Source organism: Passer domesticus, chromosome 1, assembly GCF_036417665.1.
Source record: "Passer domesticus isolate bPasDom1 chromosome 1, bPasDom1.hap1, whole genome shotgun sequence".
Classification (NCBI taxonomy): domain Eukaryota; kingdom Metazoa; phylum Chordata; class Aves; order Passeriformes; family Passeridae; genus Passer; species Passer domesticus.
In genome coordinates, this window is record NC_087474.1 from 152,851,603 (window position 1) to 152,876,899 (window position 25,297).

Genomic DNA, 25,297 nt, shown 5'->3' on the forward strand with positions numbered 1-25,297 from the left:
AGGTCAGGTTTTAGCTTTGATAGACAAGAAATAACATGGAAAATATCTTCTCCCTTCAAATTTCTCATCATGGCTGCTCTGCTTCCACTTAAAATTACTTTTTGGAAAAGTAACCAGAAAGCTCCAATAAAAGAAATTGATATTCCTGTCTTCATTTTTTTCTTCAGTATCTCCTTTTGTTGCTGACAGTGATGATCTGAAAGCCAGGAAAAGACAGAACTCAACAATCCTATTTTTAGAGTCCTTTCCTAGCAAAACCTTAAAAAACCCCAAAACAAAAAAAAACCCCAAACACCTAGTTTCTTAGCTGTCCCCGTTGAGCTGTAAACATGAGATTTACACTTTAGAGAAATCTTGGGCATACTAAAATAAGTAGTTGTAGTCTTGCTTCAGTGTACACAGAATTTCAGGCACCCTTAGCCACACTGAGAACCAGTGCTGAGACCTTGGGAGACTTCAGGCAATGGAGAGCCCATGAAGATTTGGATGAACTTGCAAGGAAAGCTTTAGGATGGCTGAGAATTTATAGTAGGGCCCAGGAGACTTTGTCCTCCAGGGCTGAACTGAACATGTCTTAGGCACAGCAGATGACATCAATCACTCAAGGTTAAACAGGGATTTTATTGATATCTAATGTTATTTGATATTTCCTTTAAAGTCTGCTTTATCTCAAGTTTTTTAAGCTATCATTTAGGGATATCCTGGACATAAAATAGGGAAAGGACATGGGAGCAAATGGAAATGTACCAGACAAAAGCCATGAGAGGTTACAACATTCCAGACCTGCTGGATTAATACTTTATCTCTGAGAGTTAGGCGAGGACAAACATTTTCCTTTGTGAAACCTGTGGGTGTTGTTCTGCTATTAGTCATGGTGAACGCTTCAGTGTGGTGAGCTAGAAGAAGTCAAACTGACATCAAAAGTACAGAGAGTGCTGTGGGAAAGAGTTTATTCAGTCCTTGGCTGACAGAATATACCAGAGACAAATAATGAAGGATTAGGCTTCTCCTGACACTTTGCTAGCAGAGGAGACATATAGTGCAGGATTCATTTTGCACTGACAGTGGTGTGATTTAGGACTAATTCCTTTGAAGGCAGTGGCTTATTCTGGTTTAAAACAAGGATGGGATTAACTTCAAACCCTGATATTTACCGTGAGCCAAATTCTCCTTGCCTGACAATACAAGCCATGCCTTTGTTCTCCCTGCTTGTATAAGCACGAGAAACAAACTGGACTGTTCATGGAATATTAAACAAATGACGCAAAGCAAAACAACCTGTCTCTGATGTTGAATAGTGAATCCTGCTGATACAAGGAATGCTGCTGGAGACTGTTAAAACATGATGGACATAAACTAACAAGAGAAGCCCCTCAGATTACTTACATAAGGATGGCTGGGTACATGATTTGATACAATGAACAGCCATGAATGATGTGGACATTTTTGCAGTTTGGGTTGTGTAAAGGAACCCACTCAGGAGTAAGGTCAGTGTTTATGTGCTCACACAGAAGCTGATTGTCTTCAAAATGAAATTTTCTGGAGGAAAACAGTGTTTGGTCTTAGTGAGTATTTAGCTCACAGATTTAATATTTAAGTCAATATCACTGTAGTCAGGATACGTAAATATTGTGCTCCTAGGAGCACTCAAGCAGACCAGTGCTTGAAAAGAAACGGAGTGTGGTTTTGGACATGTTGGTGTGTGAATACCAAGGCTGATGACACTGTGTTTTGTGGCACAAAAACCATCCTATCATTTCAGACAGGAATTAGCTGATAAAGTTGATTTCTTGCTGGAATTTCAGGCAGGGGAGAGAACATTACTTCTGAGCTTTAAAAGAGAGAACCAAAGACAATTAGTTTTATAAACTGGTCTTCCAACTGGTTAATATTTTTTGAAAGCCAGGCAGTTCTAGTAGCTAAATTATGAAAGGGTTGGAGGAGAAAGGTCACAGGTAATGACAGGGTGAGACATTTCATTGAGTTTAATGCTTGATCCAGATTCCATGTCTTTGATGGAGATATTCATCCTGGCCCTGATAGTTTTTTAAGCAGTCTCTTCCAACAGTCTTGATCTGTTAGATATCAGGACATGACTGAAACAAAGCATTTCAGATATCCTAAGGAATTGCTTATGGCTCCTTCCTGATAATAATTTGAATATTTTGTCATCCCTACAAGGATGAAATCAGTTCTTACTGCACAAGTACTACCACTCAGCCAGTTAGCATTGATCAGATTGTTTCAAAAAAAAAAAAAAAAAAAAAAAGAAAGAGAAATTTTCTGTTCTTAAAAGTGAAATAAGGCCCCAGCCAAGCTCCATTGTTCGAGTTATTTTCTTCTTGTTTAGATAGTGTGGTGCTGAAAGCAATTAAAGCCATGTCTGTAGACAGAACTATGAACTCACTAGTTGTTGATATAAAGTGATATCTCACTGCTGACACTGTACAGTAACTACGTGTGTAACCTATATTAAATTCTAGGTGAAAACAAGAACAAGTTCAAATGACTTCTCCATGTTGTCATCCTCATGAATATTTACATCCATTTGTCAGCATGATTAATCATTATATGCGTACAAGCCTTACATATTCTTTCCAATAAATACACCATGTAGTTGTATAATAAATTAATTTTTCCAGGCCTTTTGGTCTTCTTTCTTACTTTCTGACACGTTCCTATATAGTATTTTACACAGAGTTGAAAAAAAAAGACAAGGACCCTAAATCATGCCACTTATTCCTTTTAAGGAGAAAAATATTGATCATAAAAGTAGAATATGTGACAAAATACTGCACAAGATGATATTAAAAATACAAATATTGTGGAACAATACCTGCAGACAAACAAGATAAATATGGAGAACCAGAACAGTTTTATGAAGTGTTAATATTTTTTAAAAAGTGTGTGTGTTTCTATGATAAAATTTTCAGTTCTTGGCAGAATTTGGAAAAACCCCAAAGTGCACTGTCACATCTTTTATATTTCCCTAGTAAGTAGTAAAGCAGTGGAACTGCTGCATTTCTGACAATCTCAGACTTTTAGGTGTGGAAATGCCTTTCTTAGGCTGATACATGTCTGGTGGCCCTCAGAAGGGAAAATGTAGTGACATAGAAATATTTAAGTTTCAGAACACACCCACAGTATGTGGGAAGCATGTAGCACTCCTCAGCTCCCAGTTCAACTGGAAAACTGAAATGGAAGAGTCACTGCCACTCAGAGCTGCAAAATCCCTCCTCTGAGATGTGTCAGCTCCTGCTGACCTCAGTATTCAACAAAAACTCTTTGCTGGATGACAAGGCATCTGGAAAAATGCATCCTAATCCATACACTGTCAATGTATGTATCATATTCAAAATTATTATTATCATGAAAAACCCTGGATGTCCTACCTTTACCTACCACCTGACTTCCATTAAGAACAAGAGTAACTGTATTTTGCCTGTGTGTTTAATACCATCCTCCCCTTTGAACAAAAAATCCAGCATAATTTGCAAAGCACTCATTTTTCAGAGTCCTGTGTCTAGCAGGAGTAGAAATGGTTGTCTGAAAATAATTCATTAGAGTTGTCTGTATAATTACTCTGAACGACTACTACTGATTTTGTAGTCTGTAAATGAAAGCATTTTGCTGAAAGACTGAATTGCCCTTCACAACGTGAAAAACAGGATTAAAATATCCAGCCAAGGTCAGAGTTTATTGCCCTTGAAGAGAACATTAGCCAACAGGTTCCCAGTTCTGTTACTAAGGCCTTTCTTTTTATTGGAGAAGGAAGGAAATATTTTGTGTCTGTTCCACAGTAAAAGCCCTATTCCCTTTTGGTGTCAGAGTGGGATGCTCAGCCCTATGGAAGGAGCTCTGTTACTGCAGTGACAAAAGGCATCCTCAGGTCTAATGAACCTGTTGGGGATGTCACACATGGAGAAACTTGGCAGGAGACAAGATATTTCATGGGCATTCCCAGAGTTTAGGATGGATTTTTAGATGCAAAGTTAGAAACAGGACTCTTCCACCTCTTAAGGATGCTCCAGTTCCACAGCAAGCATTAATTAATCTCTATATTTACTTATGTATTCCTATATTGTTTCCATTACTTTCATGTGCACCACATAACTAGGGATAGTCCTAAAGTCAGCTGCAGTCCAAAAGACTTCTGAGACATATTTTTTAGTGTACACAATTGCTGAAATATTTGCTTAGAGCAGGAAAATTCTTATTCTTTATAATTAGGTGGTATATGCACATTTATACAATAGAAATAATCTAAAATAACACCGCTCCCTTGAATATATTTATGTGTATATATCCATGAAATTAAATAAATTAGACCAGGTTAATGACATAAGATGAAGAAGATTAAAGGTGAACTAAAATGAGGTGATGATGACCTAAAAAATACTTTTCAATGGGCCAAAATAGCTCCTATTCAATCAAGTGATTCACTCTTCTCTGTTTTTTTTTTTTTTGTCTTCAATATGACTTTTTTGGCAACACAGTCTCTCTACCAGTTGTTACTCTCTCGGAAGAGACAATCATATTCTGTCATTTTCTTGCACCATCAACAATATTACTGGCTAATATTTGATCCAACATTTTTGTAGCAAACCACAAATATAAATACCTGAAGCTGTGGCATTTCAGGCTGCATAAATGAAAATAATTCAGATTAATCCATCAGCCTCAGGGCAGCAATCACTGTATATATGAAATGGTTTACTTCTTTTGAAACTGGGGGTGAGAACACTTTGCATCACAGTCAAAATTAGGAGCAAGTATCATTTAATTATAGAAAGTAGGGCATGAGAGGACCTTGATAAGTCACTTAACTCATGCTCCAGGGTCCTGAATATTACCTAAATCACTTCTAAAAATTACCTCTCTAAACTGTTTAATTATACCTCAAGGTAAAACCTTCCAAGCAAAATGAGGTTATTTAAGATACTGTTATTAGGTTGTTTTTTCAAGATTTCTCCTACTAATGTAACTATTCCATAGAATAACTTAACTCATCATGTCACAATCACTCATAGAAGCAAAGAGCAATTGATTTCTTCCTCTCTGTAGCAACCTCTTCCATATTTGAAAGTTGTCACAGCTGTCACTTCATTTTCCTTTAGAGTAATCCTCTATCCTGAGAAGTAGTGAAAATGAGCAGGATCCATTGCAACTGAAGATCATCAGTGCTTTCTTGGCAGAAGGCTAGTTTCAAATTTTAATTTTTTTTAAAGGATAGTTGCTGGTTAGATGGATCTGCTCCTCAAAATATTATTCTAACTTTGGTGGACTAACCGCCTGAGGGTAAACCTGCCTCCAGCTTTTTTTGGCACTTAAGACTGCTGAGAAAGCCTCAGGGAGACTGCAGTACACACACACACACACTCACACACACTCACACTTATATCACATCTCTGAACATTAATGCAGCAATCTGACCATGTGAAACTGAATGGTTGGTACTGGTACAGGAATTTTTTTTTTGCTGGCAGAGAGAAAGACATGTATTACTAATACTGTTCAAACTCTTCCACCTGTAATATTGCACAGACCACAGAGATCTAGGAAGTGGAGACAGAATTGTTCCCCAAAAGAAGCATGGAGTGAGCATGTGCCTGATGTTTGTTGTAAGCTGGTGCTCTGGCAGTGCTTGATGTCCGTAGATGGGGATGGGGAAGGCAAGGTTGCTGCTTTGAGCTTTGAACCATATAATGGTGATGAGCCCATAGAACAACTCCCATGAAGAAATGAGAGCTGGTGATGTGTGGTAGACTCTGTAGTTTTAGATTTATGGTTAGACTTGATGATCCAAAATGTCTTTGTCAGCCTAAATGATTGCATGATTCTATCACAAAGACCAGCAGGCAAGTCCCTCCCATGACTGGGGGCTAGAATGGACTGGAGTCTGTGCAGAAGGCACAGCATGTAAACCAGGTCTCACCCTGTGATCACAGGAGATGTGCCTTGCACATGACCATGTAACCATGTTCAGTCTGTATTCCCATGTTAGTTCTGCCCTCCAGATCCTCAGTAGATCTTTGTATCTGCATTCTTGAAACAATACTTGTATTGCTATCACAGAATCAATGAGTTTGGAAAGGACTTCTGGAGATCATGTTGTCGATCTTCCTCAAAGCAGGATCACCTGCTTAGGGTCTTGTCCAGTCAGATTTTGAATTTTCCCAAGAATGAAGACTTCACAAAACCTCTAGCCGACCTAGAGGTTCTCATTCAAATTTAGAGTAAAAAATCTTTTTTTTTAAATATGTAAAAGTGGAATCTACTGCATTTCAGTTCATGTGCATTGACTATCATCCTGTCTCTGGGCACTGCTGAGAAAAGTTTGTCTCCTTACTCTTTTAGAGTAATCTAGTCATACATAATTTCCAGGTTACCACTCCTCACACTCCCCTGTTCCTTCTCATTCCAGCCTGAACAGTCACAGCTCTCTCAGCCTTTCCTCATTTGGCAGCTCCTCATAGCCCTTCTCTGGACTAACTCAGGATAGCCAATCATCTACGCTTCCATGTTTTGGAGGCCACAAGTTTTGTACAAAGTCTGCAAGAAAATCTGGAGGTTTTCTGTGGATTTATGTGTTTATTATTTGGATTTTTAATGATTTCCTTATTTGTAGGATACTCTAGCATTTTCTTTTTTCCTTGTCTGAGATTCATTGAATTGTCATTCTGGAGTAAATTGCACTAACTCTGACTAAACACCCTTCAGGTTCTCTTAAAATCTGCAGCTGCTGCATCCATATTGCTGTTAGCCAGAATATGACAGTTTGATTTCTGAATTATAGTTTAATGATAGTAATTAGAAAAAACATCTCTTAATTAATGGTGTGCATATTTTCCATTTTTAAATTGCACCTATAAACCATCTTTAGATGTACACAAACTTTAGGGACATAGTAAATATTATTTTGACTTGCAAATGTAATTACTGAGCCTGAAAGCAGGTTACAAAAAAAGGAATAAAGCATGAAATTTCACAGCATTACTTTTACTGAGTATTTGCATCATATATTAAAAAATATGTAAATCTATGAAGTGGTCTGAACCTTTAGAAATTTAAATATGAAATCTTACTAGGTATATACATTGCTTTTCGATTAACAAAAAAATCAACTTGGTCAAGTCAACTTACAGAAGCTTTGCATTGTAGAAAAAATTGTAGAAAAAAACCAGTAGTGATCTCAAATCCTCTTCCTTCTTGTACACCATCAAAAGTGTTCTTTAATAAATTAACTTGGATAGACCATTTTTAAACTCAGTGTGGAAGTTAGCATGTTCTGGTGTCATAGAAAGCAATCTGGCCAGCAAAAGTCTGAAGAGGAATGGAGCAACTACCTTAACAATCTTTGTACAAAGTCACTGGGACATTGAACAACTTAAACTTATACCAATCTTTATGTATATGAGAGTTTTTCTTGAGTTTAAAATAATTGACACATTAAGGTTCATTCTTTTACACTTGTTCTCCAAATTCACATTGCCTTGGAGAATTCTGTACTTAAAGCTTTTAGATTTTATTGCTTTGATTGTTGATGAGATTTGGAGTAACTGAATGCTTGTGTTACATAATCTACCATGCAGTGTTAGCAAAGAAGAGTGGTTGTCATCAGAAAATATACCTTAAGAATAACCAGACACAAGTATTTTTACAGAGAAGAAAGTAATAAGTAATTGAAAAAAATAATTTCTAAGCAAGAAGAGCCATTGAGATGATAAGAAGATTAATGGGGGCCTACCATCCTGTACCATCACATAGAAAATGGGAACACTTCACGTGTACTTCTGGCATTTCTTACAGCCTCTCAGGTGGCTAATGGAACACAGCAGACAAAAGCAATTCCATTAGCACAAATTAAATAAATGTAATAAATTCTTCTCTTCCTATTGTTGTCAGCAAACTGCTATTAAACTCAGGATGGCAGAGAATGTGTAAATTGTCCTAGGATCAGTCAGAGTGGCATTTGGCTACATTTTGGAATGTTAAAAAAGGTTTACAGCAATATGTTGGACTTGTACAGCCCTTTAGGCAAGTTTCATGACTTAAGTTCTGCTTAAGTCTCAAAAAAGAATTTTCACTGGCTTCTCTCAAGGACTTTCAGATTCTGGAGGAATCTCCTGTAAATCTTTCTGACCATTTTAAGGTATGCTACACCCTTAACATTTCAAGAATAATTTACGGTAAAGAATCATAGAATCAGTTAGGCTGCAGAAGACCTCTAAGACCATCAAGTCCAGCTGTTAACCCAGCACTGCTAAGTCCATCACTAAACCATATCCCTAAGTGTCACACCTACATGACTTTTAAATTCCTCTGGGGATGGTGACACCACCACTTCCATGAACAGCCTGTTCCAGTGCTTGACAATACTTTTGATGAAAAAATGTTTCCCATTATCTAATCTAAACCATTCTCCTGGGGAAATCTGAGGCCACATCCTCTTGTTCTGTCTCTTGCTAATTGGGAAAAGAGATCAACCTGGCTACACCCTCCTGTCAGGCAGTTGTAGAGAGTGATAAGGGCTCCCCTGATTCTCCTTTTCTCCAGGCTAAACACCTCCAGCTCCCTCAGCTGCTCCTCACAGGACTTGTGCTCCAGACCCTTCCCCATCTCTGTTATTCTTCTCTGGACACATTCCAACCCCTCAATGTCCTTTTTGCTGTGAGGGGCCCAAAACTGGAGATGGGATTTGAGGTGTGGCCTCACCAGTGCCAAGTACAGGGGGACAATCTGTGCCCCAGCCCTGCTGGCCACACTATTGCTGCTACAGGCCAGGTGCCACTGACCACCTGGGCAAACTCTGGCTCATGTTCAGGCAGCTGTTGACCAGCACCCCCAGGTCCTCTTCCACCTATATGACACCTACTTTTACATCTTCTCAGTACAGATGGATATTAGAGTCACTGATGATCAGGCTAGAATAGACTAGACTAGACTAGACTAGACTAGACTAGACTATTTCAGTTTCATGGGACCTACAACAGCCTTCTAGTCCAACTGCCTGACCTCTGGGGCTATCAAAATTTAAAGCACATTATTAAGGATATTGTTCAAATGCCTCTTAGATACTGACAAACTTGGGGCATTGATCACCTCTCTAGGGAGCCTGTTTGAACACTCTCTGTGTAGAGAAATGCATCCTAATGTGTAATGGACTTCCCTGGTCCAGCTTTGAACCATTCCCACATGTCGTGTCAATGGATCCCAGAGAGAAGAGCTCAGCTCTTCCCTCTCTTCTTCCCTTCCTCAGGAAGCTGTGAGAGAGCAACGAGATCACACCTCAGTCTACTCTTCTCCAAACTAGACAAAAAGAGAGTTGCTAACTTCTTATTGGACATACCTTCCAACTCTGAAGAGAATGTGGAACCAGGTCTTTAAAGAAAGAATTAAGTTAAATGCATGCATTCCCTCTATATTCAATGGATTCATATTTCAACAAAAATGTGCATGGCTGAAAGAAGCCAATGCAGTATTCCTCCTTTGATGTATCACAGAGCATGTTGGGATGTTTTACACAAAACTCTCAAAGCAATTGAACATATTAGTAACTTATTGCAGCAGCTAAGGAAGGCAAATTTTCAAATCAAATGCGTCTCTGAAATGCATAAAGATGTGTGTGGGTCACCACAGACCAATGATTAATTTAGTGATGGAATGGGTATGATCCTCATTCCCAATCCCTAGCTGAAATCTGTGGTGAATATTACTCCTTCCTCTAAAAGAACATGCATATCTGCATATTAAATTATACTGAGCACATGTGGGATGATTTCTATGTCAATTATAAGCCTGTCTAGTATGCTTATGAAGCTTATTAATATTAATAAGCATTGGAGATACTTTCCCATATGACAAGAGGATCATAGGATAAAAGAATGTGTATATCTAGACCTTATCCCATTATTTGAACAACTTCCTTGAGATCTAAGTAATTTATTTACCTAAAATCCTAACTCCAGAATTGTATAACCTCTGCTATTTGTAATATCATGTAATATGATTTAGTTTTTCTGTGCTGATTAATTTTCTTGGTTTTTTTTTTTTATTTCTTCTTTGCATTGTGATGATAGTTATGGATTTATGAATGAGCCTTCTACTATGGCAGACCTAATGCAAGGAACACAGAATAGATAGCTCCCTCCCTGAATAGTTCTAAGGTAAATGAATCAGGAGAGTTTGAACAAAGGAGAAATAGTATAGTGCCTAAAGATTGGATCCACCCAAAGACATAAACTGACTTTCAAAATCAAGATTCTGACAATATTGAATGCTTCCATTAATTTAATTCAAGAAGAATTTCCATTTTTTAATGGAAAGGAAAGCAAAGATAGAGGAAAATACAAAAGTGCAAAGTGATGATTAAATCAAAATTGAAAAATAAAATCAAAGTAAAAAATTATATTATTGAACTCAGACATGGGGGCTACTGTTATCTAGATTTAAACTAATGCATCATATAAAACTATAACACAAACATCAGACTATTTGGAAGAAGTACAATTATTTGTTGTGATTGTGGGAAAAAATGGCTTGTGTTAGTTTTAATTTTTTTTACACTGATATACTTCAGCTGCTTCACAGACTGCAGCAATGGTTAATTAATGAACTTCACAGCCTTCTCCTGTCCTCTAGAGCTAACTGCATGAAGCCTTGCAAGAGGATAAGCTGGCAAATGAAATAGCAGCATTTTTAAAATAGTTGCTAATAAATACAACTCGTATGACAAGAAATTCCTCAGTCAGCCAATGGCTGCCTGCCGTGCACTTCATCCTGTGTACAGCTCCTGATATTTCTGTTCTAGGTTAAGCAGCACCACACTGGTATCTCTGACAGCAGAGCTGGCTGTTTGGAGAGATAAGCATGACAGAGCTTGTTCAGAGAGATTCCTGGAGGAGCTGGATGTCTATGTTTGTGTTCTCTTTCAGAAGAACTGTGGATTCACAGTAAAATTTTCCCTAAAGAGAGTCCTGAGAAGTCGTCTTCATGGTTCACCTAAAAATCCTAATATCTATAGGATTCTTTATATTACATTCTGTGGGCTTTAAATCAAGGATCTAAATGAAGTTGTTGGAAGCCTATAAGTCAAGTCTTAATAATATCACTTAGAAAAATCTTTCATTTCAAGAAATGCCAGATCTTCAGGATTTTTTGTGCTTGATCACTTTTGATGATCCAGGTCTATTCCATCCTTGGTTTGAATGACTGAGACTGCTAACAAAATGCTCAAGATTCACTGCAGCACTAACCCAGTGATTTGCATTCATCTCCCTCCTTGGGTCAGACTGAAACTCTACAGTCCTTTCTGCAGTCCTTTCTGCACTGCACCAAGAACAGAACAAGTGACAGAACTCGTCTTTGTAAGAAAGGCAAGATGAAGAAAAAATGGTTCATAAAGCAAGGTCCTTAAGCAACTCATTTGCAGACACACAACTACTAGAGATTAATTCGGAGGCCTGTGTTGAATGCCACCATACTCTTACAGATCCTTACACAGTATGCAAAAAGACTCTGCAACTATGAAAGGCAAGGAATACATCTAAAACCTCAGTTTTCCCTAATTTCTCTTGGTTTCTCTGATTTTGAGAATCACTGTGATGTTTCCCCTATATACTTGGGATTTTCAGCAGTCTGAAAAGAAGATTCATCATGTCAGAAAGGAGATCAGACTGTACAGTCTGTACAGACCTATGTTCAAGGGAATGATTTAACAACATTATATAGAACACTAAAATGTTGAGCAAGGACACCTCCAGTGATGAATTCCATAATCAGTTGGTTACAGAGTCAGGATTATTATTTTTTAGTTTTTTCTTTTTTCACATTGAATCTTAAACTTTTATCTTCACAAAAGAACAGTTTTGCTAGGAATGGGTTTGCTTTGGAAATTCTCTGGTGAGGTAAGAGAGACCAACTTCAATCCCCTCTAGGGAAAAGAGATTCAAACATTAGTCTACCACATCCCAGGAATATTTTCATTACCACATTTATTACACAGAAGAAGAGCACAATAACCTTCTCTATTGACTTTGACATTGGACAGGTGCTGTGTGTGTAGTACAACTGCAAAATGTGTTCCAAATAGAACAGTGTTTGGACGCTGGGTAGCGTAGGCTGCCTGGTAACATAAACAGAGAGTTATTGAGGCACTTCACAGAAACAGAAGCACAGTTAAGGGCAAGAAGGCTATACTTAAAGAAATGTGATCATATAGTCACAGACACATTGAATGCAAATTTGGAAGGGACCTCCAGGATTATCTGGTGCAGCCTTTCTTGTCAAAAGCATAGTCTAGACAAGATGACCCAGCATCCTGTCCAGACTAATCCCAAAGATGTCCAATATCAGTCAATCAACCACTTCTCTGGAGAGATTATTCTCATTGCAAATATTTTTCATCTTGTGTCCAATCATAATCTCCCCAAGAGTTACTTTTACACATTACCTCTCACCTTTTCTATAAGAATCCTTGTAAGAAAGGCATCTGATCTTTGTTGCCATTCTTTAAATACTAGAGGGTGAAAATGTCTCCCATAAGCCTCCTTTTTCCAAGGCTGAAAAAGCCCAGTTCTCTCAGCCTTTCCCCATACATCAGGTTTCCCCCTTCTTTGCTCATCTTTTTGGCCTCCTTTTGGAGACTGTCCTACCAGTCTACATCTTTTTTGTATAGCTGAACACAGTATTCCAGGCCAGGCAAATGTTGAATAAAGTGGGATAATGACTTCTTGATCTCTGCTGGAGATGTTCTGGTCGATGCAGCCCAACCTCCTGCTGGCCTCCTCTGCCCCAGCTGCACACTGGTCACTCATTCTGAATTTATTGTCCATCAGGACCCCAACGTCCCTCTCCATAAAGCTGCTTCTCAGCCAGGCAGATTTCAGCCTGCTCTGCAATCCTAGATTATGTTTTTTAGATGCAACACCTTACACTTGTCCTTGTTGAACTTCATAGGGTTCGTGTCAGCCCAATCTTCCAGACAATCCAGATCTTCCTGCAGGGAGGCTTCTCCTTTGGGACCATGGACAACTTTATAATGGTACTCTTGATCCCATCTTCCAGATCACTTATAAAGATATTAAGCAATGTTAAGCCCAATATCAATCCCTTGGGGACCCCACTTGTGACAGGCTACCACTTTGAAAAGGAGCCATTTGTCACCACCCCATGGGTGCTGCCTTTCAGCAAATTCCCTACCCTCAGCACTGACCACTTGCCCAGACCATTATACATTGTGTACCTACAGGAACGGAGTGCCAGGCAAGAGCTGAGTAAGGATTTTCAGAGTTTTCATCAACCCAAGTATTAATTTAAAAGCACAATTTATTTTCTATTTACTAAATTTCACCTTTTATGTGAAACACTCTAGTTTATCTCATGCATAACCAGATATTCTAGAAATAATGAAAAGGTAAGGAGAAGTTGTTCTACCCTCAACCTTCCCTGCCTTCTGGAAAAAGACTAATCCCTTGAACAGCTCTAGTTTTGCCTTCTTCTCTTTCCTATTCCCATGACATCATTGAAGTGTTGAGAAGTGCAGTAAGAAGCTGAACTGGAGATGTTTATCCCCTTCAGACTTCTGTACAGGCTAATAAGGATCATTCAAACATGATCTGCTGTTAACTGTGAGCTGTAAGTGCAGTGCTCTGGTATGTGATTATTTTGCATTAGATGTTGCTGTTTTGGAGCACATGCCTCTTTCTAGGCCATGAAAAACAACTAACAAGCAATAAACAAACCCTCGAAAGTAACTCAGAAGTGTCTTGATGGCAGAAAAAATGTCATATCAAATCTAGCAAGGTAAGTTTTAGTGAGAACAAGCATACTGACTGTTGTAAGCAGAAATTCACTGATGAAAGCATTTTTCATTCATGGTTTTACCTGAGTTCCTACATATTGGAGACAATTAATCATCAAATTGTAAATATACTTAGTGCATTTGCCCTACTTAGCACAACAATGATGCAGCTGCTTCAGAGAAAAGTGTATCCAATGTTAAGCTAATTAAGCTGTGACCCACTGATACTGGTCAGGTGATATTACAGGATATAAAAGGAAAGCAGTTTGTAATCCAGTCTAAAATCACACACTCAGTTTATAAGTCACCACAAGAGACTATGGCAGAAAAACGCATAGCAAATAATGCTACAAAAGCAAACATTCTGCTTCTCAAATGGTAGCTAACTTTGAAATGTCCTTATATTTTACAGATTGAATAGATTTTCCACAAGCATTTAGAAGAAATTTTGAAGAGATGAGAGTGTTTTTGCATATACTCATATACTGATACCTCTGATCAGATTTTGGAAAACATGCAACTGAAATACGCATGCAAAAGCTGTCAGTTTCCATTGTACAGTTACACAGATTTATCTCTGTAGGGCTCCTTGTGACTTCATAAATTCTGCCTTCCCTCTATTAATAACACAGAGAGAGGATCTGAGGGAAAAAATAAGTGAGGAAAAAACTTAATTCACAGAACTGCCTAGGCCTGGAAATATAAAGGGAAAAGAATGAGTTTACCCAGTTTTAGTATTACCCACTTTAAGGTTATTTCTAAATGTATTTTTAGAGTTTTATTTAATACACATAATTTAGGACTTGGTTCTTCAAGGTATCCCTTATATATGTGATTTATGTGAGAGTAGTCTTACTGACTCTGGTGGAATTTGCTCATGTGAATGAAGAGTGCAAAGCCAGAGGATTAAAATCCAGAGTATGTGTGTAGCTTACATAATTTCAAGCCTGTCAAAACTCATGTCTATATTATCATCTGCCTATGTTACATAACATGAAGGAGCTCTGAGTTGTTTGTTCTTCCCCATATGCCTGAAACACATGTGGTCTTCAAAATTTCTGATTGCGTACATTATCACCCAGGAAAAAGTAAAAATAAATGCAATACAAATAAACCATTCATTTTGGAGAAGGTCAGAGACAAATACTACCCCCGCACGGTATCTGGACAGGAACACAAATCCATGCACTGCACTTGTTTACCAGTAAGATCTTTCATTCTCATTTGCCTCCTGATCCAATCTTTAATCAGTATCAGTGCAGCCTTTACCTAAGTCATGGTATCAGTCTCTTTTTCATGGTTCCCCTCAAGCTGAGCAGCAGCACATTCCTCAGCATTTCAGGCTGGAGTCAGTTTGGTTTAAGAGTGATCATGTCCCCCCAGAAACACTCAGGACTTAGCAGGATTGAAATTAGCAAGTCTATGTTTGGTTTTTGTTCTTATTACTTTATGAAAATCTAGTTTCAAGCCTTTCTCCTTCACCTTTTTCTAGGATGCCTGGGAAGAAAAATCAGGTGATATCTTAAGTGTTACTGCAAGAAAAAAGCTAAACAGAGATAATTATTTGTATTCATTATAGTGCATGAAAACTAGAACAGATAGTGAACCAGGCAGCAGTACTGCATGCTTGTGCATGCATGCAGCATTAGTTATGGTTTGACCTGCTTGTAAAGAAACTTATCAGTGAAAACTAAACTTAATTAAGAGGTTGGGGGAAAACGCATTGAAGCACTTGATTTTCCTTTTGTGAAAACTATTGCAACTTTATGAGTTTAGACAGATGTATGGCTGACTTACACCTGTGTGGCTGAGAAGAGGATCACAACCATTTTGCCCACGGATGCTACTGGATACAGTACTAAATTAACTCAAGACATCTTTTTTTCTGTTCAGAACTGAATTCAGTATTTCCCTGTATGAAATCCAGATTTCAAAAAATCAGTAGAAAACCCATTATTTGTAGCATGATCAGAGTCTTACCACCTAATTTTTCTTTCATTGCATACTTTAATTCCTGGGTTTTGTCCAGTGTAAGCATCTGTCTGCATCCTGAGGCAAAGCAAGATGCTCACAGATATTGCTACATAATCAAATAGTTCATTTAGTCTTGTAAAGCTTCTTTGAAGGGAAGATGCTGTCTTTTACCTGAGGAAATAAGCCTTGTGATAAAAGAGAATATTTTGCCTGCAGGAGGAAGAAATCTTTAGATTTCTACATAGCCTTGATGACACAGTAATTTAAATTACTTTTCTTCACCTGTGAAGCAATAGATCTATATCCTTCATGAGCCGCAAAAGCCCTCAACCACTAACGCTCGAGAGGGCTCAGCAATCCTCTGCCAAAAGCAAGAAAATGGTGCAACGCTGGAAAGTGCCAAAGTAGGGCTGTGCCTCACCCAGGCACCAGGTCCGGCTCCCCGGGGCCCCGGGCCGAGCCCTCGCCTGCCCTGCGAGGGGTGGCCCGGGAGGGGAGGGGCCGCGGGCGGGCTCGGTCCCCGCGGGGCCTCTGGAGGGAACCTCGGTCCCCGCGGGCCTCTGGAGGGAGCCCCAAATCCCCACGGGGCCTTTGGAGGGAGCCCCGGTCCCCGCGGGGCCTCTGGAGGGAGCCCCGGTCCCCGCGGGGCCTTTGGAGGGAGCCCCAATCCCTGCGGGGCCTCTGGAGGGAACCCCGGTCCCCGCGGGGCCTCTGGAGGGAGCCCCGGTCCCCGCGGGGCCTCTGGAAGGAGCCCCGGTCCCCGCGGGGTCTCTGGAGGGAGCCCCGGTCCCCGCGGGCCGCTGGAGGGAGCCCCGGGGCCGCCTTCAGCACCGCGGGGCGGACAGCTCTCGCAGCCCCGCGCTGCCCTCCGCGCCCGAACCAGCGCCTCCCCGACCCCTCCGAGCTCCTCTGGCCTCCGGTGGGAGCCAGTCCCGGGGCGGGAAAGGGTCCGGCCTCTCCCGCAGGGGCTGGAGGCAAAGGGCCGAAGCGGCGGGCTGTGTAAAGTGTTCCCGGGCAGCCGGTGTAAATCAGCACCGACGTGGAAGAAGCTGCATGGATCCTGTTAAGGAGGTTTATATATGTAGTTCATGAAGGCAATCATCTGGCTGGTAATCTCTCATTGTGAACCGCTCCAAGGCAGTTTGTTCACACAACTGGCTGCAAAACAAAGATACTAGTATCTCTCCTGGGAAATGTCTGTGGGAAATGTGTGTGGTGTGTGTGTGTGTGTGTAGCAGCTAAACAGCTGTGATACTGGTGCGTAATGAGACAGCAGCACATTACTCATAGCTCCAGGAGAGGACATGGAAGTAAATTAAGAAATCAGCATAACTCACACAGCTTTTGACCCGTCACTAGCAGCACCAGCAGTGCATGGGAGTAAGACATGGCATGCGGCTGCAGTTCATTCATCAGCACATCACCAAGGGCTGGGCAACAGCTCTGCCACAGCCTAATTGCCTCACATCCACAGGGCTCAGCCAGGCACGGCACACCGGAGCAGCTTTTCCCAAAACAGGGTGAGCCCAATCCCTGGGACATGAGGTCAGGCAGCCCACAGCCAACCAGTGCATGTAGTAAGGGCATGGGCAGGGGTGGGCAGGAGTTTCAGGAGAACCAAGAAAGGTAGATGTGTCCCAAGAATCATGGGCATCAGACTTCCAGGTGGAAGATCAGTCACTTCCCTGGTGCACATCCCAACACTCATATAAAAAACACACCACTAGCAACAAATTCCTCTGTACCCTCCCACCTTTCGGGATTATCTGACAGTATCTCCACCCTCTTCTCCCCGATTCCATGGAACAAGCCAAATGGAGATGATAATCTGCTATGAAATATTGATAGCACTGAGATGTGACAGTCTGGAAAGGGAGGGAAAAGGGAGCAGCAAGAATCTCCAGGATTAAGTTGTCCTAGTACACACTATTTTCTTGCCTTGCAGGGATAGGGAGTTTGATGCATTTTCACTTTACTGTGGAAGAAGTCATCTGTGTGTGAAGTCAGGTGAGACCTGGTTTTAACCCCTCAGACCCATCCTGACCAGTGCCTCTCAGCAGTCTGCACTACACAACACTCCATGTAACCAGCACTCTCTCCTAGAGATCACTTGTAAGGATTCAGCACAACAGTGTTTGCCCTTTGGCCACTGTCAGAAAAGGCTTCTTAGTGTCCTCTAACACAGCCCAGGATCTCACACCAAATCTTCCAGGGAAGCTTTGCTCTGGCTTCACTGAGGTTTCACAGGTTTCTCCTTGCAAAAGAGCAGCATGCTTTGCTCCTGTTTTCCCATAGCTCAGATCAAGCTACCCTTCACCTGTAAAAGTACCAGTTGCCCCAGCAGATTCAGAGTTAAATGGCATGAGCAGTAAAATGGGAGCACTGGGAGAGTTTGGCCAAGGCAGAGTCATCACAAAGCCCAAACCACTGCTGGAAGTCAGGGAGGGGAATAATAAATGACCCATCCTGCCCACTTGCCCCAGGAGCTTCTCTCCCCAGTACTATTTCAAGAGACAGCAATGTAGTGAATACAAGCAAAGGGGACAGGGTGGTTGGAAAGTCCCAACTCCCAGCTTGAGGTGAAACACTGGCATGGGCAATGGGAGACTGAAGAAAAGGAGACAAGAAGGTTGATTTTTTGCCTATGAGCTCTCCTCCAGGTAATGAACTTCTGAGCACCTGATTAAAGGGAAGGGATCTTTTGGGACACCCCCCCTCAACTCCTCTCACTCAGGGTGATGGAGAAAGAGGACTGTTCCCACCCTCTCCTCACCACAGTACCTGGTTGAGGGAAGTCACGGCAAACCTGGGGATAACCAGCTGCATGACGAGCTGCAGGACAGAGGTGACCAGTCCAGCCAGGATGGCCCAGGTGAGTGGCAGCGGGAGCATGCTGTAGGTCGCAAAAAGCGTGAAAAGCACATAGCCAATGCCGTCCCCAAGGAGGCCACAGCCCAGTCCTGCCGCCAGAATTTGCGTGGCCATGGCCACCCAAGTGACAACACCACTGTACTGCAGGTAGGTGTATGAGGTCGTGTCCTTCCTGACCACCACTAAGGCACAGATCACCACCTCAATGCCAGTGAAGAAGCCCAAGAGGATGCCCTTAATGGGGTCCATGGGGGCAGAGGCCAGGGTCAAGTGGAGGAACAGTAGGGTCAGCTTGGTCAGCACGTCCAGGATGTTCATGACCACCTCAGATTTGCGCCGTTGACCCAAGAAGTAGCGCTGGTAAAGGCGCTCTAAGTCCCGAGACTTAAAGGAGTTGCGGAGAGTGGGGAAGATCACCCCGCGATATGTATAGCCCCAGTTGAGGAAGAAGTCGGAGTTGCTGGGGGCACAGTCCAGGGGCAGAAAGCCCAAGTCTCCACTGCTGCTTGTGCCCTCCGGGAAGACTTTGGTGCCTCCGTTGTTGTGGCGCTCGCTGCCCAAACTCCGTCCGGCCGACTGCCGCCGGAGGTGGTGCGGCGGGTGCGGGTGGTGGTTGGGGCAGCCGGTCTCGTCGGAGCTGAAGCCCTTGCCCCCGCCGCTGCTGCTGCCGCCGCTGCTGCTGCTGTGCTCCTGGATGAAGCGCTGCTCGGTGATGTGCCGCACGGCCGTCTGCCACAGCAGGCGCTGGGGTCTGCCGCTGCCGGGGGGAGTCCTGTTGATGGTGTAAAGTTCATCGCTGTCGCTCAAGCACCGCACCTCCGAGAGCTCCATGGCGGTGACTGGCGGGGGGCAGAGCACCGGCTGGCGGGGGGGGGGGGGGCAGGGGCGGGGGGCACCCACTGTCTTTGGGGAGGGGAGCAGGGGGAGGGATGGAACCGCAGGAGAGGAGGGAGGGGATGTCGAAGGGCGGGTGGCGGCGGCGGGGTGGCGGTGCGGGGATCACATTTATAGGCAGGTCCCTGGGTCTGGCGGTGCGGCTGGCGGCGGGGCTGGTTGGCCGCCGGGGTCCGGGGGGCGGCTGCTCCGGCTTAGCGCAGGCGGCCCGAGCCCCGTGCCCGCTCCCGCGGCGCCCCGCGGAGCCGCATCCCGCGGAGCCCGGCTGCGGCGCAGCCCCGGCGCCCCGGCGGGCTCAGTGCGCGCCCTCCTCGGAGCGGTGCGCGGGGGTGAAACCGAGCCGCGGCTTCGGAGAGGAGGTGGCGGAGGGAGGAGCGGAGCATCTACGGGCGCAGCCCCGCTGCCCGGTGGGCGATTCTCGGCCCCATCCGGAGGCACGGAGGGGTGGGAGCAGCCGCTTTGCAGAGCCGGTCACAGCGGGCAGCGCTTCTCGCCGGGGATCCCGGGGCTCCGCTCCGAGGTCTGGAGCCCGGGAGTTGCTGTAATTCCCGCGGCTGCGGTCAGCGGCAGCGCTGCGAGCTCGGGCAGGAGGGGAGAGGCGGCCAGGTCTCGGGCATCCTCGGTCACGGCGCCAGAGCCGCCGGCCGGGGGCTGCCCGCCCGCTTTCCCCCGGCGGCGGGGCATACCCCTGGCTCACGGGGCGCCTCTGCCCGCGGGGGACTCGGGGCTCCCATCCATCGCAGACACTCGGCTTGCTTGGCAACGGGGAAAAAAAGGAGGGAAAAAAAAGGAAAAAAGGAGGAGAAAAAAAAAAATCACATCAAACGCCAAATCTAAAAAAATCGAAAGAGCGAGCGGGGAATGAAAATCCCGCCCTAAACTCAGAGCTCTGGGCAGCCAGATGGGAGTATCCCAACTTCTCCGCGGGCCGGGGCAGGGAGTGCTCCGGCTCAGGAGCTTCCCCGGCGGCAGGGATGAGGAGGAGCAGGAGCAGCAGGAAGGGGTGAGGGCAAAGCGCAGGGAGCGCGGTGCCTGCGGGGCTGCGGAGAGCCGGCGGCGGCTGCTGTCCCGGGAGCCGCGGGACGAGCGCGGCGGAGCCGCCGCCGCCGCCGGAGTGGAGCTGCGGGCGGGCGGCCCGGGAGGAGGCAGAGCCCGGCGCGGTCAGCTGATGCTCGCCACGTCGGCGGCGCTGCCAGCACCCCCCCGGCCCGGTTAAAGCAGCCGCAGCCGCGGCTCTGGCAGGCGGACAGCGGGCGGGGGCTGCCGCAGAGCAGGTCCCCTGGCCCCAGGAGGTTCCTTCAAGCGTCACTTAGGTTTCTCCGAGGTGCCCTCCTGGAGGTGCCCCGGACGGTCCCCCCTTGCCTGACAGGTGCATCCCTCCGCAGCGCTCAGTGAGAGCTAATGCTGCAGCCGGGCATCCCTCTGCCCCTCCACAAGGAAAGTCCTCAGGCCTTACTTGGAGAGACCACACTTGCCAGATGTGAGGGAGCCCTACGAACCCCTCCACCTCTGCCTGAGCAAGTTCAAACCTTCTCAGAAAGGTGATGTCACCACCAGTACTGTGAATCTGACCACCCTGTGTTAAGTGAATGTTTGATGAAGCTATCCTGACAGCTTTTACATTAAAGATGCTGGAGAAATAACAGAATATCTCCCATGCACAGAGTCTGGATATAAAGCCACTCCTCACTCCCCATGCTGGCAGATGGAATTGTTCCTGCTCCTCTGCTTGTGGAGTCACTCTGTGCCAGCAAACCTGGATGCGTTGTGCATGGTGGCACAGCCTGGAGAGGAAGAGGTATCTATCTCTTCCATTCCTTCCCTGCCCAAAGTAAACCTTGCTAAAGTGTCTGAACCCTGTCCTGGGGGAAAGACTGAAACCTCCAGTTTTGGAGCTGAAGCCATGCTGCTGGAAGCAGCTGAAGCAGATATAGTCTTTGCATTAGACTATGGCAATTTAAGGGAAAGGTGTTTTCTTTGTGTTTCAAAAGACAAGAGTGATGCCTACTGAACTCTTTGAGATAAATATGCAGTGTGGACAAAGGCCCTGCCTGGATGGGAGCTGTGCTACCCCACTAGGAGCTCTGGCTTGTTGGGAGTCGGGGTGCTTAAAAGTGGCAAGATGCTTGACTTCCAGTGGGTCTAAGCCTCCATGAACAGCCCTCCAGCTGTCATTGCTTAATTCACCTTCTATTATTATTATTACTACTATCATCATCATCATCATCATCATCACCATCATCAGGAAAACATGGAGATTTAGGAAGGATTTCACTGATTGTTTCTGTATTTACACAATAGTTTCAGGAACTCCAGCCAAGTCTGTGTTCCATGTGTGAGGCAGGTTTTGTACAGATATAAGTAGAGGAAATTCTTGCTCTCCAGAGCCCATATAAGGAAAGAGTGTCATTTTTGTGAACAGAAATGGGTCTTTCCTGTGGTTCAGCATGACTCTGTTAACATGGAAAGGGTTAGTGCTGGTTTCACAATAGTAATAAAGACACATATCCTTGCTCCTAGATAAAGCCCATGGAAATTTTAGCATTACTCCAAGATGAAAATGATACTATAAGAGGAGAAATCTTATGCAAAAAACTGATATATTTCTTTAATGAAACAAAACATAATTATTAATGCTGTTATCCCAGAGCACAAAAAGAAAGTATCTTTCTCATTTGGATTGCTCAACACAAATCATGATAAATAAAAGGAAAAGGAAACAAATATATAATGCAGTTTCAGGAGACACCCATTCAAAGGAGATAAGATGAAACCAAGATAGGGACCTCCCAGTTCTCTAATGTTACTGTATGCACTGAATCACAGTGCTGGCAGTTTCCTTTGCCTCATGGCAGAGTGAACTCTACTCTCATCATTTTTCCTGTGATAAAGGCTCTATACCTCCCCAGGCAGTCTATTTTTATGCTTCTCCATCCTTATCATTTTCATATCTAACCTGAACATTCCTTGCAGCATTCACTAAGCACATCACTTCTTGTCCTGTCCACCATGAACAGGGAGAACAGATTATCCTGGCAGTAGTCTATACATATTTAATGAATGTCTCTTCTATCCACTTCCTCTTTCTCATTGCTTAGGAAAAATAACATAATCTCTGTCACTTGTCCCCCACCATAGGTCACATTTTCTAGATCTCTGATATTTTTTGTTTGGTTTTGATTAAATACTCTTGTTTAATGTTTTTAATATTTTTCTTTCTTCCCTCTCTGTGAAATTCATGCAGCTCAACTTGGTTCTACACTGGAAAGTTGTCTTATATCTAGGACTAGGTTTTATGACCTGCTCTCCTGTTTATACATCCTGAGACATTCACAGGCTCATCCAGAACTGATGACCTACTGAAACTTTGCTGTCCTCAAGGCTTGGGCAGGTGTCACTTGCTCCATATGTGCATAACAGCCTACATGAAGCATCTTGCCTTTGCCCTCACTGGAATGCATTGTTTTTTTCCACCCTGCATGCCAAATTTGAAATAGAACATGTTGAAAACTAAACCTGTCCTCCTCCATGCCAGCAGCCCTCCCCAGCTCTGTGCCATCTGTGTGTTTGGTGAGCCTGCTCTGCTCAGTGGTGATGGTAAAGCAGTGCAGAGCCTTTAGGTAACAGTCGGTGTGCTCATTTCTTGCACGCATGTCTGAGTCAGCCACAGAAGTCCTGGGCACCTTTGCAGAGGGTTACCAAGAAGGGGACAAGATCTGAGCACTGGCACCCAGTGCAGCAATGCTCTTGGCTCTGCAGAGCAGGGAAGAAGCCTGACCATGCCTGGGAGCAGGAGAGGGGTGATCCTGCCAAAGCCCTGTTTGCCAGTGAGGGCTGGATGGGCTGGGGGTCCAACAAGGTAATTTCACACACAGGCACAAAGCCCTCTAAGTCCCAAACTCAGCTGGCACTATTTTAATACTGTGCATTATTTTGCTGCTGTTGGTTTTCTTCTTCCTTTTTTTTTTTAATTTTAATAGAGCTAAATGACTTGGCAATGTCACAAAATCACTAAAAGCCATTTAAAAATAATACTGTCACTAGAAGGCTTTTGAAGGATGAAAAATCAGGCAGAATTCATTCCTCTTCTGTCACCTGAAAGTTTATGTCACACTCCTCTCCTCCTTCCCCCTCTCTACCCACAGCAGTAGCATTTATGTACAGTTTAATGTTATGATATTTAATCATGCAAATAATGATCTCATTCATTTTAGTGGGATTATTTATGTCCTCAGGATTGCTAACCTGGCACCATGCTCTGCAAAGCTCTCTAGGGTTCTCCAATAAAGATGCCTTCATATCAAGCACTTTTGAAGGAACACTTGTGTTATTATACATCTTTTTTACTTAAATACATTTTTGACAAAACAATTTAAGAAAGAAAAAGCAAACAATTGACAGAAAGCCACTGTATCTGTAATGTGAAACTTGAGTAATGATAGAAATGACAGAATATGAGCAAATTAGCTTGGAATTGTCTCCTTACCTGTTTGGTGGTTTGGGTTTTTGTTCCTATAACTCCCTCATTCCCTTTCTTTTTTTCCTCTTCTCCTTGGCAACAATTCAACAATTTAGATGTTCTAATACTATCAAAAAAATTCTGGCACTGATTGAGTCTTCTTTTAAAAACCCTGTCTATCACTTTCCTCAGATGAACGAGTATCTCAATATGATGTCTGTACAAAAGCAAGCACAGGGCATAAGAGAATGGATTGAAAATGGTAACACTGGTTAGTAAAAACATTCAGACTAATTAATGAAAGTCATGGTAAAAGAAATGCAAGACTTCATGGACTGAAACATCAGAGAGAAAGAGGATGAGGGCACATAGCTTAGCATATGATGGAAACAATAAACATTTGCTGTGCTTCGCAGATAATTTTTTTTTTCAGTATGGTAAAAATATCAATAAATATATTTAAGTTTGTTAGCAATGAAGCTAAATTATTGCATACCCCAGTGATGCCAAAAAGCAGGGGGAAATAAATAAAAGGACTGGGAAAAAAAAGCAAAATAATATGTCAGAGTATAAAGAGGCAGCAAGATGTGCCAATTTTTTCGCTTCTCCATGTTGTGAAGCAGCAGTTCCCTCACATGTAAACAAATTTCTTATCTCTCCCTCCATTCACAGATACACATATCCACATAAAAATGTCAGAAGATTGTTTAAGCATGGGGATTTTATGAGAGAAATAAAATCGAGATCAATAATGCACGTTTTAACCAATGGTTGGAGCTGTGTTTTCCTCTTGTCTCTTCCAGGTCCACTCCTTCCTCACCCACCCAGGCTATTGCTCTGGTTTTGAAAATGGATTAGCAGCTGTGACTGCGGCAAATCTTTTACTGAAGACTTTTTTGGCACTGCTGCTGACCAGGAATAACTGTTTTGTACTAAAAAAAAAAAAAAGAGGTCTGTATATACAGGCAATTATAAAAGCAATAGAAATTTTAGGTCTTTGAAGAAATCCACATTTTTAAGCCAGTCAATTTAAGTTTCTTATTTTCAAATGATTCTTTCAATTTTTTCCTGTGGATGACAGTATGGCTGGCTGTTTCTGTTTTTTGGTTGGTTGGGTTTTGGTTTGTTTTCCTTTTAGAGTCAGAGAAGAAATACTATGGAGCAAAGGAAAAAAGTAAAGACTAGAAAGTACTGTTCTTCCATGTTAGGAAAGGAGGGCCTTTATCCTAAGCCAGAATCAAGTGCAGCTTCAAGAATTTGAAAAAAAAACCCTTCCCAAAACAAAACTTTTGTCCTTC

At 43.1% G+C, this 25,297-nt stretch overlaps 1 protein-coding gene and 1 long non-coding RNA gene across 2 annotated transcripts in view; both read right to left on the reverse strand.

The window, feature by feature from the left end:
- Positions 1 to 21,106, reverse strand: part of ADCY8 (adenylate cyclase 8) — a 117,885-nt gene extending 96,779 nt beyond the window's left edge. Inside the window, exon 1 of the mRNA XM_064397226.1 lies at positions 18,557 to 21,106. Coding sequence (XP_064253296.1) covers positions 18,557 to 19,477 — 921 coding nt within the window. The 5' untranslated portion in view covers positions 19,478 to 21,106. The remainder of the gene's footprint in view (positions 1 to 18,556) is intronic.
- Positions 11,977 to 16,347, reverse strand: LOC135285208 (uncharacterized). The gene is made up of 2 exons (XR_010350183.1): positions 16,058 to 16,347; positions 11,977 to 15,946 (listed from the first exon to the last, which is right to left on the reverse strand). It is a non-coding gene; the product is annotated as an uncharacterized LOC135285208 (long non-coding RNA).
- Positions 21,107 to 25,297: the final 4,191 nt, after the last annotated feature.